Source organism: Eleutherodactylus coqui, unplaced genomic scaffold (assembly GCF_035609145.1).
Source record: "Eleutherodactylus coqui strain aEleCoq1 unplaced genomic scaffold, aEleCoq1.hap1 HAP1_SCAFFOLD_522, whole genome shotgun sequence".
NCBI lineage: Eukaryota > Metazoa > Chordata > Amphibia > Anura > Eleutherodactylidae > Eleutherodactylus > Eleutherodactylus coqui.
This window is the reverse complement of record NW_027102188.1, coordinates 31,923-53,138: the sequence shown is the minus strand read 5'-3', so window position 1 is coordinate 53,138 and position 21,216 is coordinate 31,923. Positions and strand designations below refer to the sequence as shown.

At 44.8% G+C, this 21,216-nt stretch overlaps 1 protein-coding gene across 4 annotated transcripts in view; it reads right to left on the bottom strand.

Moving 5' to 3' along the window:
- Positions 1-21,216, bottom strand: part of RUFY3 (RUN and FYVE domain containing 3) — a 45,113-nt gene that overhangs the window by 10,039 nt on the left and 13,858 nt on the right. Inside the window, exons 8-12 of one of the 4 annotated variants that reach the window (XR_010788907.1) lie at positions 21,090-21,170; positions 18,490-18,573; positions 15,094-15,261; positions 12,718-12,815; positions 4,314-4,527 (exon numbers count right to left, since the gene is read on the bottom strand). Coding sequence is in view for 3 of the 4 variants with exons in the window: in XM_066588796.1 (XP_066444893.1) it covers positions 4,408-4,527; positions 12,718-12,815; positions 15,094-15,261; positions 18,490-18,573; positions 21,090-21,170 (551 nt within the window). In the remaining variant the exon portion in view is untranslated. Of the gene's footprint in view, positions 1-4,313; positions 4,528-6,231; positions 6,539-12,717; positions 12,816-15,093; positions 15,262-18,489; positions 18,574-21,089; positions 21,171-21,216 lie in introns of those variants that run through there. The other 3 variants (XM_066588796.1, XM_066588795.1, XM_066588794.1) reach the window with 3 other exon arrangements.

The window sequence follows — 21,216 nt, the reverse complement described above, 5'->3', positions numbered from 1 at the left end:
CACAAGGGCCGGGTCGCCGTTGCAACCCCAGCACCCCCTACCGGTACGCCTATGCTCATGTGTATGATTCCATTCAAAAGAATGGGGTTCACATTTGTGTGTCTCAAAAAGCACAAATCTCATGCTATTTTAACACTCGTGTGAAGACAGCCCAATACTACACAACCCATGGACAGGTGTGATGCTGTTCTTTTGGAAGAATGCGACCATGTTTTTCTAATCATGAAAACCTCCTTTAAAAATTGCATGGAAAGGAGCCCTAAAGTGAACCAAAGCCTGCACACTTCGGTACCTTTAGCAAATTCTTCCAGATAGTAGTACGGCATAGTCATTGTTCCTGTGACTACAATTCCTGTGCTTACCATTTCCTGCGAGTATTGCATGGTTAATTTACTCCCAATTTTGTTCAATTTCTTGAATCATATGCACTGCAACATCTTGGGCAGCCTTTGAAGCAGCAAGGCTTAGAGGTTGATTTTCTTTGCAGAAAGTGAACCAATGTCAATGTGCTACATCTGGGAGTATATTTGTTTGAATGTACCAATGAACTATTTCTTTGGGGAAAAGAAACGGACGTCCTCTGATCTTATATAACCTCTTTAAGACAGAGAGCCATATGATCTATACATTGTTTTGTGGGTCTACTCTATCTCTATATATAAAGATAAAAGCCCTGACTGACTGACTGACTCACTCTCACGGACTCACTCTCACGGACTCACTCTCACGGACTCACTCTCACGGACTCACTCTCACGGACTCACTCTCACGGACTCACACACTGGCCAAAAGTTCTCCAACTTCCCGATGTCCTAGAAACATGAAATTTGGCACAAGCATAGATTATCTCCTAAATAGGAAAAGTAATTGGGTCCCAACTCGATTATTCAATTCTAGCACAAAAGAATCAGCGACCCAATTTTACGTACGGAATCTAAATCTCTTACTTCCCAATGTCATAGAAACTTAAAATTTGGCACGCACATTGATTATGTCAAAAATAGGAAAAGTTAATGGGTCCCAAAACGATTATTCAATTCTATGCGCAAAAGAATTAGCGTCCAAATTTTACATACGGAATCTAATTCTCTCACTTCACGGTGTCATAAAAACTCAAAATTTGGCACGAGCATTGATTATGTCATAAATAGGAAAAGCTAATGGGTCCCAACTCGATTATTCAATTCTATGAGCAAAAGAATTAGCGTCCAAATTTTACGCACGGAATGTAATTTTCTCCCTTTCCGGTGTCATAGAAACGTGAAATTTGGCACGAGCATTGATTATGTCATAAATAGGAAAAGCTAATGGACCCAACTGCATTATTCAATTCTATGTGCAAAAGAATTAGCGTCCACATTTTACGTATGGAATGTAATTCTCTCCCTTCCCGATGTCAGAGAAACTTGAAATTTTGCATGAGCATTGATTATGTCATAAATAGGAATAGTTAATGGGTCCCATCTCGATTGTTCAATTCTAAGTGCAAAAGAATTAGCGTCCAAAATTTATGTACGGAATGTAATTTTCTCATTTCCTGTTGTCGTAGAAACATGAAATTTGCCATGAGCTTTGATTATGTCATAAATAGGAAAAGTTAATGGGTCCCAACTCGATTATTTAATTCTAGCGCAAAAGAATTAGCGTCGAAATTTTACGTACATAATCTAAATCTCTCACTTCCCAATGTCAAAGAAACATGAAATTTGCCATAAGGCATTGAATATGTCATAAATAGGAAAAGTTAATGGGTCCCAACGCGATTATTCAATTCTAAGTGCAAAAGAATTAGAATTAGATTACGTACGTAAAATTTGGATGCTTTCACTTCCTGATGTAATCTATATATATAAAATTGAATGTATGTCTGCGTGTCTGTCTGTTTGTCCTTTATGCGCTACTACACCATTCATCCGATCGCCATGAAACTTTGGGAAGTTGTTGAGTACACTCCTGGGAAAATTATAGGCATAGTACATTTATGCTACGATAAATGGCGCGCGTGCGTCGTCGACAGTTACGACCCCCCCGCGTAGATCGTTCGATTTCCATCATTGCAACTAATTCTCTCGCTTCCCAATGTCATAGAAACTTCAAATTTGGCACGGGCATTGAATATGTCATAAATAGAAAACGCTAATGGGTCCCAACTCGATTATTCAATTCCATGCGCCAAAGAATTAGCGTCCAAATTTTACGTACGGAATCTAATTTTCTCGCTTCCCAATGTCATAGAAACTTGAAATTTGGCACGAGCATTGATTATGTCATAAATAGGAAAAGGTAATGGGTCCCAACTCAATTATTCAATTCTATGCGCCAAAGAATTAGCGTCCAAATTGTACGTACAGAAAGTAATTTTCTCACATAGAAACTTGAAATTTCGCACGGGCATTGAATGTGTCATAAATAGGAAAAGCTAATGTGTCCCAACTCGATTATTCAATTCTAAGCGCAAAACAATTAGCGTCCAAATTTTACATACGGATTCTAATTCTCTCACTTCCTGATATATATAAATGAATGTATGTCTGTCTGTCTGTCTTTTATGCATTACTACACCATTCATCCAATTGCCATGAGACTTTGGGAAGTTGCTGAGTATACTCCTGGGAAGATTATAGGCATAGTACAACTATCCTACGATAAATGGCGCGCGTGCGAGCATCGTCGACAGTTATGCCCCCCAGACAAAGATCGTTTGATTTCCATCTCAAGCACGAAAGCAAAAGGCATTACGAGCAACGGGATGCGTGTTCAACTACAAAATGATGCATCCGCCGAACGGTTCGCAAGACAATTGCTGGATATTGAGAATGCTGAGGTAAAATGAAAGCTGTGCTGTGATTGGTTGTTATTTCTTATACTGCTGAGGTAACATGAAAGCTGTGCTGTGATTGGTGGCTACTTCTTATACTACTGAGGTTGCATGAAAGCTGCGCTGTGATTCGTTGTTATATATTATACCACTGAGGTAACATGAAAGCTACGCTGTGATTGGTTGCTATATATAATACCGCAGAGGTAACATGAAAGCTGCGCTGTGATTGGTTGCTATTTTTTATATTGCTGAGGTAGAATAAAAGTTGCGCTGTGATTGGTTGTTATTTCTCTTACTGCTGAAGTAACATGAAAGCTGTGCTGTGATTGATTGTTATATTTTATACTGCTAAGGTAACATGAAAGCTGCGCTGTGATTGGTTGTTATCTAGATATATAAAAACGAATGAATGTATGTCTGTCTGTCTTCGCAGCAACGCGCGACGGGTCAGCTAGTTTTATATAAAGGAAACGTTGCATGGTTACCTCCCGTGGTGTTTCTGGGTAAAGCAGAGAACTATGCAAAATGGTGAACATATGTTTTTCCGGTATCTCTAAAGTAACCACGACTTCATAAGATTTTCCGTGTGAACACCAGATAAACACCAGTACCAAATTAACTTGGGCGAAGCCGGGTGTATCAGCTAGTGTTTCATAAAGGTAGCAGAAAGCAAAGCTTTGAAACGATGATACAGGTATGGGACCCTTTTAATTCGAATGCATCTGGTTAATATATATGGTTCAATAGGTTTAACATAATTGGAAATGAAATGTCCTGTATTTATTAGCAAGTCTCCTTGCCAACTTTGTTGGGTAACCATTGCTGGAATATATGTGGTTACGGTCCCACAAAGCCTTCACTACGTGGCTGCCATGCCTCAGTAATGTGATTACCGACTATTAATAGTTAATGACCATCCAGGCTTGCCTAAAACTGTCTGGCCATTAACAATGAGTTGTTAGTACATACTTCCAGGATAGGTCATCAATAATTGATCAGCTGGGGTTCATCGTTCTGGACCCAGACCGATCAGCTCATTGTGCACCCACCTACTCAGACCTTGTAGTGGCTGGTGCTTGCAACTGCAGGCATGACTCCCATTGATATCCTGAGGATCGATCATCCCAGGAACACCCCCTTTAAAGCATTAATGAGCTGTAACTTTTGGCTGCATCTCGGGTGCACATTGAACACTTTGTGAGACCATACATTAAGCACTGGGGTCCCATATCTGCACATACAATGATTAGCTAAATTGCATAGTTATGGCTATAGTGATGTGTACACCAATTGCAGCTAAGAACTCAATTACACAAGAACAGCATTAAAACGTTATTAGATTTCTGTTCTTTGCAGGTTGTGACAACTTTTTCTTACAATACCAACATTATAGTTTATAATTTATCAACTAGAGAAGTTCAGATAGTACTGAAAATTTGGAGACCGTAACATAAAAATCATTTAATGTGGGTGCAATGAAAGATATCACCACCTGCAAGAGGTTAGGAAAGGTCTGGCACCAGAGACACCCAGATAGCATCACCATTGCTTCTGACTAGAACTACACCAAGCAATCATTTCTTCACCACTGCTTTCGTAGCTGATCCACTTCCATTTGTAGACTCTCGATCTTGTCACCAAATTCTTGCTTGAAGAGTCTATTGGCGTTCTCCGCCTCCAGCCGGTCTCTCTCCACCACTCTCAATCTGGATTTGAGTCACATGAATGGGTAACAAAAAAAGGCAATGGAGGTGGTGGGGATAAGGAAGGGATTACAATAATATATGAAATCCAAACAAGGACAAAAGTAAGAGGGTGAAAAAATTTGAATGGATAGAATTGAAGAATAAAGGAGCAGATGGGAACTTATATAATATCTACAGAACTTGAAGGTAAAGCAGGCAAAAACCGATCCATTCACGCTAAAAAGGTTACAAGTCACAGTTTCAATAACTGAAGGAAACGCTGTACACCTCGTCAACTAAGGCTATAATATTTCTACATAGTTGGGGTTGACCTGTATTTTATTGTTGCAAACCATATTTAACTCTGCTACTGAACCTAAGGACTCTTTTTAGAATGTCCATGGCAATAATCCAATAGGCCTTGTTTACTGCCATCACCAGTATTACATGAGACTAATACATTGAAGAGTAATAAAGATATTAAGGAGGACCCATCAATTCTCCTAAAATGTCTGTTGTAATAAGTACAATCAAATTTCTCAAATATAGTTTCTGAGACTATCCATTTGTCTAGACCAGATATTCTGTCAGATTCACAGTTCCACCAGATAGGCCACTAAAGTAATAAATGGAATGGGCAGTCTACAATACCCAGAGAGGTTATCAAATTAACGGTTATTCACTTTTGAAAAAAAGACAGCTGAGGGACAACCTAATAATTGTGTAATTTTGTGCAAAATAAAAATCTAAAATGAATGGATTGAGCATTACTATTCCTCTTGTCAAAGAGGTTTGTTCAAATACACTGTCCAATCTCATTACATTGGACCTTTTAATCAAATGAAGTTGTAAATTTAAAGGCCATGTGAAGGTATAAATACTAATAGTGATATATTGTCTTAATACATGAAACCATGAGGTTTACTATAAAACATATATTTTTTTGTACAAGGTGTTGGGAGCAATAGCTTTCTTTTAAGTATTTAAATCCAATTTCACTGTAAATTTGCAAAGCTTGAACATATGCTCAACGTCCGGTCAGCACATTTATACTGTGCAACATTTAACGTAGATCACTTGGTGTACATCATAGATTTTATCCACTGTAGATTCCCAAATCATATGCAATCCTCTGAAGACCTATAGTGAATAGCTAAATAATTTTAGATGGACAAATGTACCTTTACATGGGACAATTCTAGCTCGAATAATCGCTTGAAATAATGATTTTCAGTGATCGTGTCCTGTTGGCAGCTGTATGTATACAGGACAACTGAGTGCCACATCGCTCAGAAGTTGCTTTGTTTCAGATCCCTGAAACAAATCGATTAGCAAGCGACTTCTCACGCAGTGTAAACAGAAGTTGTTCAATCTTTGAACGACTGTTTGTGGCAAATGGAGGTGGGCAGCCACAAGTGATCTCCAGCCCATTCCACCTCTATTTACTGAATGACTATCACCCTTGTGTGAAAGCAAAGAGCAATAGTCGTTAGGACGGTTTTTGGGTGCTTAGTCATGTAAAGATACCCTTAAAGTCAGCAGGAAATCTTCCAAATAATGACCGATTTTAAGTTTTTTTCATAGTTTATGTGAAGGATTTCATTTTAGGGGTCTAAGTAGCCTTTTATGAAAACTTTTTTAAAGTTAGGATTTTACAAGCCTTCTGTACCATAAGTGGTAACAGTGCAATAAGTTTACACTTCATGAAATATCAGACAGACCTGGTTTTAAAAAAGTTTATTTGGCAAATATTTGGGGTTCTAACAAAGATTCCATCTATAGAGAGGGTGGGAGAAAAAAAGGAGAATAGAACTGAGGAGCCATGGCTTAAAAATGCAGCAATTTTCAAATGAACATTAGGCAACATTTAACATCTACGTAGTAGCTTGTAACAAGGCAGACTTCTTCCTGCTACTAAGTTGCTCTCTTAGTGTTGGTAAGGAGCTCTGTGTTAGCCACCTAGTGTTGCTTCTGTAGGAATTTACCGGCTGTGCTACTTAAGGTTTTTGCCTGTTTCACCAAATCCTTTTCACTAGTTTGTTAAGTTAAGAACGAAAACAGAAAAGTTAAATGAGTGGAAGGCAAATGATTAATAAAACAGAACAGCAAAAGAAAAAGATCAATTAAGAGATTTACATATGTACAACTAAAAGAGAACCTCTCATGTTGTGTGTAAAAATAATTTTTCAAGCAGTAGGATTTAAGGCTCATTTTGACAACGATTATCGCTCAAAAGCAGTCTTTTGAGCGATAATCGTTGTGTCTAACTGCACTGACATCGTGCAGATTTCGTTAAGCCGTCGCTCATCGTTGTCTTTCAGCATGCTGAAAGAGAACAATGAGCCTTATCGGGGATTTACAGGGAGCGGGATACAGCTGAAACAGGGATACTATTGTTTCAGCTGTATCCCACTCTCCGATTACAGGCTGGATTACAGCTCTGTTTTCCATACCCCGCTTGGCTGTATAACAGCCGGGTGCTCCGAGCAGAGAACAGCTGGATGCAGACGACAAGCAGGGACAACCCGCTTGTCTTCTGCATCCTCCGCTCGGTGCGCTTGGCTGTATAACAGCCGGGCGCTCCGAGCAGGAAACAGCTGTATGCAGAAGACAAGCGACCCCACTTGTCTTCTGCATCCTCCACACAGAGCACAAGGTGATCGCTCAACGTTTGAGTAATCATCTTGAGCTGTAAATGAAAACGATTATCGCTCAATAAATCGCTCAAGACATCTTTTGAGCAATAATTGTTTTGTCTAAATGGGCCTTTATACATGTTCACACTGGAGTTTGACACCATAATACAACAAATAGGTGTCAGCTGACACCAAAGATAGGCTTAGTGCTTTCTCTCTTCTTACATTATCCTATTGCCCTTACCAAATGCCAAGCATGGGTAACAGAAGACTTATTACTAGAGATGAGCGAGCATACTCGCTAAGGCTAACTACTCAAGCGAGTAGTGCCTTAGTCGAATATCTGCCCGCTCGTCTCTAAAGATTCGGCTGCCGGCGAGGGTGATAGGTGAGTTGCGGCAGTGAGTGGGGGGGAGAGAGGGAGAGAGAGATCTCCCCTCTGTTCCTCCCTGCTCTCCTCCGCCGCTCCCCGCCCCCCGTCGGCAGTCGAATCTTTAGAGACGAGCGGGCAGATACTCGACTAAGGCACTACTCGCTGGAGTAGTTAGCGAGCGAGTATACTCGCTCATCTTTACGTATTACTAGTAGCAATTTCCAGTAATAATACTAGTAGTAAGGCAATTACACAAAAAAAAAGACAAGTTCTCTATGATGGTTTTCAACAAAGTATTTCTGCATGCAGGTCAACAGAACTATAATTTCTGGCTATAAAATAGCATTTTTAAAATATACTACTCAATTGACTATCGCTACAATTTGCACAAAATTTATTTTAAGCAGAAAATCATGTGCACAGCAAGCAATCAGATGAATGTCCACTCTTAAACAGCATATAGTTACAACAATTTATACTAATTTCATAGTACATACTAACATACAGATTGATGTCACTAGAGGGAGCTTAAAGGAGTATTCCTATCTTGGCAATGGATAGGGGATAATTTGCTGATTTGTATGGGTCTGACTGCTGCGATCCCCAATGATACAGAGAAATCGTCCTCAGTGGGTTCCTGAATTTTGGCAGTGTATGTGCACCACAGCATCATTCACTTTAATGAAAATTACCAGAGAGCAGAGTTCAAGCCCTCCATAATCTCTGGCAGTCCCTTTCACTCCACGACTTCACTGACACTAAGATGTTGTAGGGCTACACAGCAATCTTTGGTCACACGACTCCGGTCATGGCCAAAAGTCGCCATGTAGAAGCAGATAATACAGCAATCTCTCCTTAGTGCACTAAACTGTATGTCTTTAGAGTAGATTTGGCGCTCAATTTAAAAAAAGGAGAAAAAAACCCCCCAATCCTATTATATTAAATTAGTCAACGCAGACAATAGGGACTGGAACAACGGGTTAAGAGGCGGACACTAGAGATGAGCGAACGTACTCGTCCGAGCTTGATACTCGTTCGAGATGCTCGTTACTCGTGACGAGTACCACGCGATGTTCGAGTTACTTTCACTTTCATCTCTGAGACATTAGCGCGCTTTTCTGGCCAATAGAAAGACAGGGAAGGCATTACAACTTCCCCCTGCGACGTTCAAGCCCTATACCACCCCCCTGCAGTGAGTGGCTGGCGAGATCAGGTGTCACCCGAGTATATAAATCGGCCCCTCCCGCGGATCGCCACAGATGCATTCTGACATACCTCAGGGAAAGTGCTGTTGGTGCTGGAGCTGCTATAGGGAGAGTGTTAGGAGTATTTTAGGCTTCAAGAACCCCAACGGTCCTTCTTAGGGCCACATCTAACCGTGTGCAGTACTGTGGAGGCTGCTTTTTGCAGTGTTGCACTTTTTTTTTTCTGTATATCGGCCGTGCAGAGCATTGCACCCTGCAGTAATTATACATACTCCAGGGCCAGTAGTGGTGGTGAGGCAGGGACAGAAGACATTTATTGAATATAGGCAGTGGGCCTTTCCAAAAACATTTGGGGAAAAAAATCTATTTGGGCTGCCTGTGACCGTCCTCAGTGTACTGGGTCTGTGCTGGGTGTAGTTGTCCTCCTAATTCATACGCAGCCAGCTAAGTGTTACAGCAGGCTTGCGCAAAATTATTTCCTGGCTCTGCTGTGCGTTCCGTAAGCGAAGTCAGCCTCCAACCACAGGCCAATAAGCGGCACATTTAATTACAGCGTTCTGTTTCTGCACTACTGGTAATACACCATGCTGAGGGGTAGGGGTAGGCCTAGAGGACGTGGACGCGGGCGAGGACGCGGAGGCCCAAGTCAGGGTGTGGGCACAGGTCGAGCTCCTGATCCAGGTGTATCGCAGCCGACTGCTGCGGGATTAGGAGAGGCGCACATTTCTGGCATCCCCACATTCATCTCACAATTAATGGGTCCACGCGGTAGACCTTTATTAGAAAATGAGCAGTGTGAGCAGGTCCTGTCGTGGATGGCAGAAAGTGCATCCAGCAATCTATCGACCACCCAGAGTTCTGCGACGTCCACTGCTGCAACTCTGAATCCTCTGGCTGCTGCTCCTCCTTCCTCCCAGCCTCCTCACTCCATTACAATGACACATTCTGTGGAGCAGGCAGACTCCCAGGAACTGTTCCCGGGCCCCTGCCCAGAATGGGCAGCAATGGTTCCGAATCCTCTCCCACTGGAGGAGTTTGTCGTGACCGATTCCCAACCTTTTGAAAGTTCCCGGGGTCCGGGGGATGAGGCTGGGGACTTCCGGCAACTGTCTCAAGACCTTTCAGTGGGTGAGGAGGACGATGACGATGAGACACAGTTGTCTATCACTCAGGTAGTAGTAATTGGAGTAAGTCCGAGGGAGAAGCGCACAGAGGATTCGGAGGAAGAGCAGCAGGACGATGGTGACTGACCCCACCTGGTTTGCTACGCTTACTGAGGACAGGCCTTCAGAGGGGGAGGCAAGGGCAGCAGCAGGGCAGGTGGCAAGAGGCAGTGCGGTGGCCAGGGGTAGAGGCAGGGCCAGACCGAATAATCCACCAACTGTTTCCCAAAGCGCCCCCTCGCGCCATGCCACCCTGCAGAGGCCGAGGTGCTCAAAGGTCTGGCAGTTTTTCACTGAGAGTGCAGACGACCGACGAACAGTGGTGTGCAACCTGTGTCGCGCCAAGATCAGCCGGGGAGCCACCACCACCAGCCTCACCACCACCATTATGCGCTGCCTCTCCCTCTGTGCCCCAACCTGCCACTGAGATCCAACCCCCCTCTCAGGGCACAGGCACTACCGTCTCCTGGCCTGCACCCACACCCTCACCTCCGCTGTCCTCGGCCCCATCCACCAATGTCTGTCAGCGCACTGTCCAGCCGTCGCTAACGCAAGTGTTGGAGCGCAAGCACGCCGCCACGCACCCGCACGCTCAAGCGTTAAACGTGCACATAGCCAAATTTATCAGCCTGGAGATGCTGCCGTATAGGGTTGTGGAAACGGAGGCTTTCAAAAGTATGATGGCGGCGGCGGTCCCGCGCTACTCAGTTCCCAGTCGCCACTACGGCGATATACAAAAATGCTCGAGTCGCCCATTGACTTCAATGGGGTTCGATACTCGAAACGAACCCTTGAGCATCACGATAATTTCATCCCGAGTAACGAGCACCCGAGCATTTTGGTGCTCGCTCATCTCTAGCGGACACTTATTTTAAAGGTGAATTACAGTCAAAATATTTTACTGCTATATTATGTTGATAAATTCTATGATCTCAGAATAGCCCCCAATTGCAGAAAAAAACCCAAAAAACCTCTATAATGGAGCTTTAAGGGGCTGTTTAAAATTAGATCAAGGAGTCTACCATTTTCCCAGATTCAGTGTCCATACCCTGAGATGCAATGCTAAACACATCATAGTGTTGCAGTTTCTGATTAAAAGCAGACCCTTATTTTTAACCTCGTACATCACTTTAAGTTTTCTACAGAGAACGTTATTCCCAAAAAACAGCAAATCCCTTTAATACTTTTGCCACAGCTTATAGACTTCTGTTGCTGGAAGTCAGACACACTATGTTATGTAAAATTCTATACAAATCTTGTTTTTTTCTTATATGCATCTATTTCCAGTTAAAAGGGGAATATATGCGTACAAGAAGTGCTGTTTGGGGGAAGTGACAGTGAGCCAGGTGGTGTTGGGGGTTTTAAAAAAAATGTAAATACTACATCTCCGGATTCCCTGTCACATTCCCATAACTTAGTTTATGGTGCTGTTTGGAGGCGACAGGTTTTCTTTAAGCTTTGGATGCTGTGACAATTCACCATATCAGAGGGTATTGCTACTTTATGACAGCCAAGGCACATATCCACTGGGTAGGTCACAGATGTCTGATAAGTGGGGGTACAAAGGCACTGACGAACACCGATGCCCAGCAGCATACAGAAAAGAACTTGCTCACTATACCTTTGTATCAGTAAAGCCTCATTTACAAAGGACAAGTGTCGGGTAAACGATGCCAGACAGCACGCCGCAGTAAGGCTCATTCCTGTGCGGTTACACAGTAGAGAGCATCGCTGGCATCGCTCACAGCGTGGCCAGCAGGGAGGCGGAGCAGCTGGGGAGCGTTCTCTCCCCGAACACCTCCATTCACAGTAAGTAGCAGCAGTTCAGAAGTGAACGTCTGCTGTTTACACTGAACTGATAGTCCTTTAGTCTCTGCATGCATTTACACGGGATGACTAGCTTTCAACCTCATGCGGGAGCATGGGAAATTGAACTCTGAATGATAATAGTCCTGTGTAAATGAGCTATAAGTATGGCCTTTCCTGTTGTTTTTAAGTACATTTGACCCAATTTTCTCAGATTTGTTGGTAATTCTAGTGTAGGGATTGCAAAAGAATGAGGACCCTTGTGAGTACATGTATTTTGACCAAAATATTAAAATACTTTGTACTTTTTGACTTTGCAGCAAGCAGTGTGGTTTTAAGATGTTAGAAGGGGGTGGGTTCCCTTATAAGTTGTGAGACAGCCACCAGAGCTAATAGTATGGGCATCACTAAAAGGTTATAAGCCTACATAGTGCCCTAAAAGCAACCATGTGAATGACACCTTATAGAAAACTTATCTATGTGCAAGTATAATACTAAACAAACCCCCCTTCCCCTTCTAATAGTTAGGTGGCTGCTCATGAATATTTCATACATGTGCTCCTCCCTCATACAGCACTTTTTTTTCTGAATGCTGCTTTGAATAGGTGCTTGTACCTGCCCTTGTACCTTTGTATCAGTAATGTGACCTTTTTCTGAGATTTTAGGTAGCTGTAGGTGAGGGTAGTAGCACTTCTAGGACACTGCCGTACATGCACCTCTCTCCATTGAAGTCTATTGGAAAAACAGAAAGAGAAATACAAGCTCTGATCCCATTAACCCAACAGGCATGGATCCAAGAAGTAGGATCCCACCTATCAGACATTTATAACATTCACAGGATAAATGTCTAAAATTTTATACCCTTAAAAAACTTTAGAACTAAAGCAAGTGCCTAAAGAACACAGTGTAAGATATAACAGGTAACTGTGCCCTTTACTACTAACTACTTGCTCTAGAACCTTCATATCTCAGTACACACTCTTATCAAGATCTATTCTATAAAGCAGACCCCATTCTCTGTAAGTTACCTCTGCTCCAGTTGTTTGATAGTGGCTGCCATCTGATTGGTTTTCTCTTCTAAGCGACTGTTTAACTCAGTCTTCTGTTTTACTGCCAAGTCTGAGCTCTGTAGGGAAGTTTATCAATTACTAATAAAACATCTCAGGAAAAGTAGCTACCCAAATACTTCGACCAGTCAGTCATTACTTTACTGCGCAGATCAGTTGCACACATCCAGAAAAGACAGCTTTTATCAAATGGCAACGTATCACTAGTAAGCTCTAGCTTCACAACACTTAAATTAATGCTAAAGAACCTATCCCTTTGAATTAATCTGTCCCCAAGTCTATGTTGACCATCTAAGGGCAGCATGAAGCTAGGTTCAGAGCGCATTAATGCCTCTTCCTCCTCTCTCCCCCAGGGTTCATTTAAATAGTTGAAAACTGCATTCAGACAAAATCCTGGGATGAATCTGAGGCTTTTAATACCCAGAGACCAAAAGGATCAATCTTCAAACTCAATTTTTCCAGGTTTCCATTAATTTTCAGTGTATAGAACAGTTTCATCTACCATGCTATTTGGTCCAGCAAAAATGGCATAAAGGAAAGAAAACCTGGTCAGATGGAGACCAAAATGGCCCCGAGCGAGCTGCATGCAAATCTCAACGCACATCCGCTGCTTATGTATGGCAGAGGTTATAAAGGGGTTAAAATAATGCAATAATTCTTTGGTTGGTTATACCGTTCAGAAATCTCCATCTTTTGTATTAATGAACATGGGCTCACATGTAATCCAACTGAAACTCCGCATTTGGGGGGAAGCAAAGTGTTTTCCAATGTCTCTGTATAACTAAATTTGATAATGCAACGTGTCGACATTCCCAGTATTGGAGCAACCATCCCGTTTATCAGCCAGATGTATGTGTAAGAAAAAAATGCTTGCAGGTAATATCTTAATACTCTCGAAATTTCACTACATCTGGATGTTTTGTAGCCATTGTATAACAAGATGATTGTAAAAGGTCTCTGCAGGTTCTTACGATATATTTTAGTCAGTAAACATTAGGATTAGAGATGAGCGAACGTACTCGGTAAGGGCGATTTCGCAATCGAGCACCGCGATTTTCGAGTACTTCACTACTCGGGTGAAAAGTACTCAGGTGCGCTGTGGGTGACCGGGGGGGTTGCAGCGGGGAGTGGGGGGAGAGGGGGAGAGAGAGGGCTCCCCCCTGTTCCCCACTGCTACCCCCCCGCTCCGCCGCGCCTCCCCCTGCCCCCCGGCGATCCCGAGTACTTTTCACCCGAGTTGCGAAGTCCTCGAAAATCGCGTTGCTCGATTGCGAAATCGCCCTTACCGAGTACGTTCGCTCATCTCTAATTAGGATCTTTAAATGTAATCTTTCTCTAACCTCATTACTATTTGCTTACTAACCACTAATGAAAATATATAGATAGTTGAATATAAAAAAAAGTTGGTTTATTGTTCAATGTATGTTTTATTGAAAATCAGTAAGGTATACAGTCAGTCATATTTGCATTAGAATTTCTCATTAGACAACAAACAGACAGGGAAAAAAAAATATTAATGAAAACTATCATTGGCACGATACAGTATTGTCGTAAGTCCATCAACATCTGTATTTTCTCCTTTAATTATTTATCTAGGTTCTTCCTTAGGTGTACCCAAGTCGAATGTGTGTGCCTTCTTACTTAACATTTATTAATATAATGTAACCAAATAACCTAGAATTTAATGTGCTTAGGTTTCTGAGTGGGGAGGGTGAACCTCCCGACTCCAGCTATGTACTTGGCGTCAGGTTTCCAGCTCCGACGCCAACCTTGCAAATGGTGAAAGGGAAAAATATAAGGCGAGGACAACATTGGGTGGGAGAAGATGGGTACAGAGGGGGTTATCGGGGAGGTAGAGGGAGGGAAAAGTTGTTGCTTATTACATAATTCTTTAATGTGCAATACCTATATGACCTTTGGAATGCAATAATTGAGATTTATTCCTTACTTGCTAATCTGCCATTTAACATTCTGTATTTTGTTTTGAAAATTAAATATTTTATATAAAAAAAACAATGTAAACACTAAATTATGAAACTCATTCCACAAAAAACAAAACAAAAAAAACCACAGCTAAATTATTGGATTTTTTTAAAAAGAAAGTTATAGATCTTAAAATGAGGTTGAAAAAAAACTACCAAAAAACAACTTGGTCAGAGTCCCAAACAGACAACATCCATAAAGGGTTAAAAACCACTGGTTGAAGCTGGTCATCCATGACAGTTATGCTCATAAACCGTTAAATTCAGCAGATCATGACTTCACATACATTGAAGTTACCAATAAGTAAAAAAAAAAATGGGGGTGGTCCCTAACAATTCAGTAACTTCTTCCTACCTGAAGTTTAAAGGACAGTTCATGCTTTAAAGCTCTGAGATCATCGAGTTGTTGTCTGAGTGCTGCTAAAGCATCTTGCTTCTCACAGACGTCCTTGTCAAGCATCTTCATCGCCATTTCCATCTCTTGTCTCATTCCTATTTGTACCTCCAGTTCTTTTTCTATATCCTAAAACAAAGTATTAGGAAAAAGGAAAGAATATACAACTGTATTATTTTCCCTCCTTAGCATAGATTCTAGTAAAGTAATGTTAAAAAGGAAAACAAAAACTATTGGATGGACTTTTTAGAAAGCAAAAAAAAATAAAAATAAATAAATCTTGTTTCTAAGTTCCTGTTTCCAGTACTCTGATGCTAGAGGAGTCAGACCATGACAGAAAGAGGGGGATTCCTATACAATAAGTTATACCCTATTTTTTCCCCCTCGACTTTACTGTCTAGACCTGGCAGCATCTTATAATTTGAAAAATACGGTAATTGCATTACACATCTATAAAAATTAATATCACCGAGGCAGTTAAGTTCCCGTCAAACAAGTGTATTTCACCGTAGGGAACCACAAAAATATAATAAAATATAACTTTTATTGGTTAAGATAAAAAAGGAAAACGATATAGTGCGATATAAGGTGATAGAATAAAACTATGCTCAGATAATAATAAAAAAGGAGGTCTCATTTATTTGACGATTATTTTCATAAGCCCAGATAGTCCCTTTAGGAGAAAGGTCTTTATGACCTCTTAGGAGGTATAATGAGGGAAAAGAAAATAATAATAAAATCTAATTACTAAGTGTTATACGGAGATTCTGTGTAAATTTCAAGGGTGTCAGCAAATTCCCCTGTCAGAAATTCTCATAGGTAATATCGCATGGAGAGAGAGGGAACAACAGAGAATTGTGATTATTCTAGTCGCAGAGGAAATTATCGACCAGAACACTATGTCCCTGCATTAAATAGGGTTATGTATTCCTCTTGATGTATCTAGAATACTAGGGTCATATATCGGGCTTAAAACAGTGAGTGTATCACCACAGTAAGTGATATGCAGATACCATGGAGAAATTGTTCATATATATCTGCAATCATCAAGGGATAGATGCACGTCCCAAGTACAAGTGGTGTATATTACTTGAGGATGGCTAGTCATTTGATGAATGATGCAAGGTATACCTTGTAAATCAAGGAATAACCTATTGCAAAATTCTTGCCATTTACCTCTATGTAGATAGATCAAAGATTTTTAGGGAGCTCCTTTATAGTCAAAGAAGAATATATAGTGATCTGGGATATAACTACAGATCACACATATTCGTCTAAAATGTGACTTCAGATCAATTAGCTATGGATACAACTAGCTTCTGTCAAATTGCTGTTAAAGGACACTTAGATTTTTGTGCCCAACAGTACTATTCCTAGGTGATTGATTTGGCACAAGGCCAACCATTGATATCAGTCACCTTAGGTAATAACTCTTTTTTCATCAAATTACTGTTAGGAGACACTTAGAATATTTGTCCCAACAGTAGTGTTCCTAAGTGATAGCTTTGGCATTTAAGCCAAGCACTGATATTAATCACATTAGGCAGAAATTATTTCCATCTACGCGTTTCTGCTGTCAGATACTATCTGGCAGCGTCGTCAGGATGGATTCTATCCTAGCAACAGAGTTTTTAAGCCACACAGCGCAGTCGCTGATAATAGATCTGGACAGCACGATGGCTGTTAGAAGAATGAGCATAGATGATCTATGTAAAACTCTGTTGCTAGGATAGAATCCATCCTGACGACGCTGCCAGATAGTATCTGACAGCAGAAACGCGTAGATGGAAAGAATTTCTGCCTAATGTGATTAATATCAGTGCTTGGCTTAAATGCCAAAGCTATCACTTAGAATATTTGTCCCAACAGTAGTGTTCCTAAGTGTCTCCTAACAGTAATTTGATGAAAAAAGAGTTATTACCTAAGGTGACTGATATCAATGGTTGGCCTTGTGCCAAATCAATCACCTAGGAATAATACTGTTGGGCACAAAAATCTAAGTGTCCTTTAACAGCAATTTGACAGAAGCTAGTTGTATCCATAGCTAATTGATCTGAAGTCACATTTTAGACGAATATGTGTGATCTGTAGTTATATCCCAGATCACTATATATTCTTCTTTGACTATAAAGGAGCTCCCTAAAAATCTTTGATCTATCTACATAGAGGTAGATGGCAAGAATTTTGCAATAGGTTATTCCTTGATTTACAAGGTATACCTTGCATCATTCATCAAATGACTAGCCATCCTCAAGTAATATACACCACTTGTACTTGGGACGTGCATCTATCCCTTGATGATTGCAGATATATATGAACAATTTCTCCATGGTATCTGCATATCACTTACTGTGGTGATACACTCACTGTTTTAAGCCCGATATATGACCCTAGTATTCTAGATACATCAAGAGGAATACATAACCCTATTTAATGCAGGGACATAGTGTTCTGGTCGATAATTTCCTCTGCAACTAGAATAATTACAATTCTCTGTTGTTGTTCCCTCTCTCTCCATGCGATATTACCTATGAGAATTTCTGACAGGGGAATTTGCTGACACCCTTGAAATTTACACAGGAGGTAGAATGAGGGAAAAGAAAATAATAATAAAATCTAATTACTAAGTGTTATACGGAGATTCTAAGAGGTCATAAAGACCTTTCTTCTAAAGGGACTATCTGGGCTTATGAAAATAATCGACAGATAAACGAGACCTCCTTTTTTATTATTATCTGAGCATAGTTTTATTCTATCACCTTATATCGCACTATATCGTTTTCTTTTTTTATCTTAACCAATAAAAGTTATATTTTATTATATTTTTGTGGTTCCCTACGGTGAAATACACATCTATAAAAAGGGTTCCCTTTTCTTTTTTTAAAAAATTTGTTACAACTACTCAAGTCTGCTGCTTTTCTTTCTAAAAACATAGTTTAACGATGAAATCCTGGCTGCCAACCGGTGGTGCTTACTGGATACGTTATCCCAGGGTTTCCACTGAACACAATAATTCCATCTCAACTTCTTAACGTTACAAGTGTTAAAGAGATAAGTACTGTTAGGTACGCAGAGAACAAGCCCTCACCGAGCTCCAACTGTGAAAAAATAAAAAGTAGTACTTTGAATGCTACGAATAAGAATTCCCCCCCCCCCCCCAAAAAGGGTTTTTTATTGCGGAAAAGTGGAAAAACCTAAAAAGTAAAAAAAGAATTTTGGTATTGTTGCAACCGTACCAACCCGCAAACACAACTGCAGAATTGATGAGTTTTCTCTCCCTGCTATCATAAAAAAAAATTATAAAATTTTACAATAATTGTGTTACACCATGTTTATTGCCATAAAACATGATCCTACCTGTCTCAACTGCGTTTCTTCCTTCAAGTGTTTCCTGACTTCACTAAGAGTTTGCCCGTCCGCAGTTCTGTCGTGTTTGTTACCCTGGAAAACACATGGAAAACCAAATATAATTTAATGTTGATATTAAAAAAAACAGCTTTACACTGAGGCTGCGATTTAGGCCGCCTGTCCACGGCGGAATATTGCTAGCGATTAGAGTTGAGCGAACATACTCTGTCCTGCAAAGTATTAGCGTATTCGATGGTGCTCCTTACTCATCATGCTGTGTTTGACCCCACCCCAGTTATGAGAGAGCGAAAGAGAGAGCGAGCGGGACAGGGGGGGGGGGGGAAGGCGGGACAGGGGGGGGGGGGGGAAGGCGGGACAGGGGGGGGGGGGGGAAGGCGGGACAGGGGGGGGGGGGGGAAGGCGGGACAGGGGGGGGGGGGGAAGGCGGGACAGGGGGGGGGGGGGGAAGGCGGGACAGGGGGGGGGGGAAGGCGGGACAGGGGGGGGGGGGAAGGCGGGACAGGGGGGGGGGGAAGGCGGGACAGGGGGGGGGGGGGAAGGCGGGACAGGGGGGGGGGGAAGGCGGGACCGGGGGGGGAAGGCGGGACCGGGGGGGGGGGGGAAGGCGGGACCGGGGGGGGGGGGGAAGGCGGGACCGGGGGGGGGGAAGGCGGGACCGGGGGGGGGGGGGAAGGCGGGACCGGGGGGGGGGGAAGGCGGGACCGGGGGGGGGGGAAGGCGGGACCGGGGGGGGGGGGAAGGCGGGACCGGGGGGGGGGGGAAGGCGGGACCGGGGGGGGGGGGGAAGGCGGGACCGGGGGGGGGGGGGAAGGCGGGACCGGGGGGGGGGGGAAGGCGGGACCGGGGGGGGGGGAAGGCGGGACCGGGGGGGGGGGGAAGGCGGGACCGGGGGGGGGGGGAAGGCGGGACCGGGGGGGGGGGGAAGGCGGGACCGGGGGGGGGGGGAAGGCGGGACCGGGGGGGGGGGGGGGGGAAGGCGGGACCGGGGGGGGGGGGGGGGGGAAGGCGGGACCGGGGGGGGGGGAAGGCGGGACCGGGGGGGGGGGGAAGGCGGGACCGGGGGGGGGGGGGAAGGCGGGACCGGGGGGGGGGGAAGGCGGGACCGGGGGGGGGGGAAGGCGGGACCGGGGGGGGGGGGGAAGGCGGGACCGGGGGGGGGGGAAGGCGGGACCGGGGGGGGGGGGGGGGAAGGCGGGACCGGGGGGGGGGGGGGGAAGGCGGGACCGGGGGGGGGGGGGAAGGCGGGACCGGGGGGGGGGGGAAGGCGGGACCGGGGGGGGGGGGAAGGCGGGACCGGGGGGGGGGGAAGGCGGGACCGGGGGGGGGGGGAAGGCGGGACCGGGGGGGGGGGGAAGGCGGGACCGGGGGGGGGGGAAGGCGGGACCGGGGGGGGGGGGGGGAAGGCGGGACCGGGGGGGGGGGAAGGCGGGACCGGGGGGGGGGGGGGGAAGGCGGGACCGGGGGGGGGGGGGGGGGAAGGCGGGACCGGGGGGGGGGGGGGGGGGGGAAGGCGGGACCGGGGGGGGGGGGGGGGGAAGGCGGGACCGGGGGGGGGGGGGAAGGCGGGACCGGGGGGGGGGGGGGAAGGCGGGACCGGGGGGGGGGGGGAAGGCGGGACCGGGGGGGGGGGAAGGCGGGACTGGGGGGGGGGAAGGCGGGACTGGGGGGGGGGAAGGCGGGACCGGGGGGGGGGGAAGGCGGGACCGGGGGGGGGGGGGAAGGCGGGACCGGGGGGGAAGGCGGGACCGGGGGGGAAAGGCGGGACCGGGGGGGAAAGGCGGGACCGGGGGGGAAAGGCGGGACCGGGGGGGAAAGGCGGGACCGGGGGGGGGGGGGGAAAGGCGGGACCGGGGGGGGAAAGGCGGGACCGGGGGGGGAAAGGCGGGACCGGGGGGGGAAAGGCGGGACCGGGGGGGGGGGGGAAAGGCGGGACCGGGGGGGGGGGGAAAGGCGGGACCGGGGGGGGGGGAAAGGCGGGACCGGGGGGGGGAAAGGCGGGACCGGGGGGGGGAAAGGCGGGACCGGGGGGGGGAAAGGCGGGACCGGGGGGGAGGGGGAACAGGGGGGAGGGGGGGACAGGGGGGAGGGGGGGACAGGGGGGAGGGGGGGGACAGGGGGGAGAGAAAGAGAAAGAGAGAAGCAAGAATATTAAAAAAAAGCTCGGGACCTGGCGTCCCACATACAAAAATGCTCAAGTCTGCCATTGTAGCCAATGCGGTTCATTAGAGCTCTCAAATTTTATGAAAAGCTCGACTCCAATAATGCAGACCTGAGCATTTGGGTGCTCGCTCATCTCTACTAGCAATATTCCGCTGCGGGGGAGGACGGGGAAGCACTACAAGGTCTCCACAATGAGCCTATATTAATGTTAGGCTTGCCGCGGAGAATCGCGGCATGCCACGATATTAATCACGTGAGCGGAAACTTGCTATGATTCTCTGCTCGTGTGCAGTAGGCTGCGCTTTCCATAGTTCTCCTATTAAAAGCGTGTCATGCGATTTATCGCGGTGGATCTTGCAATGACACCTTGCCTGTAGACAGCCAGCCTGCCTTGTACTATTTTTTAAATTTTTTTACACCCAGCTGACCTTGGAAAACAACGTGCTGTCATCTTTCATTCTCTCCATTTCTTCCTGCATTGTAATGATTCTGTTGTTTGCAACAGCGAGCTGGAAAATTGACAATGAAAGATCAGTTGTGACTTAACTTTCTTAT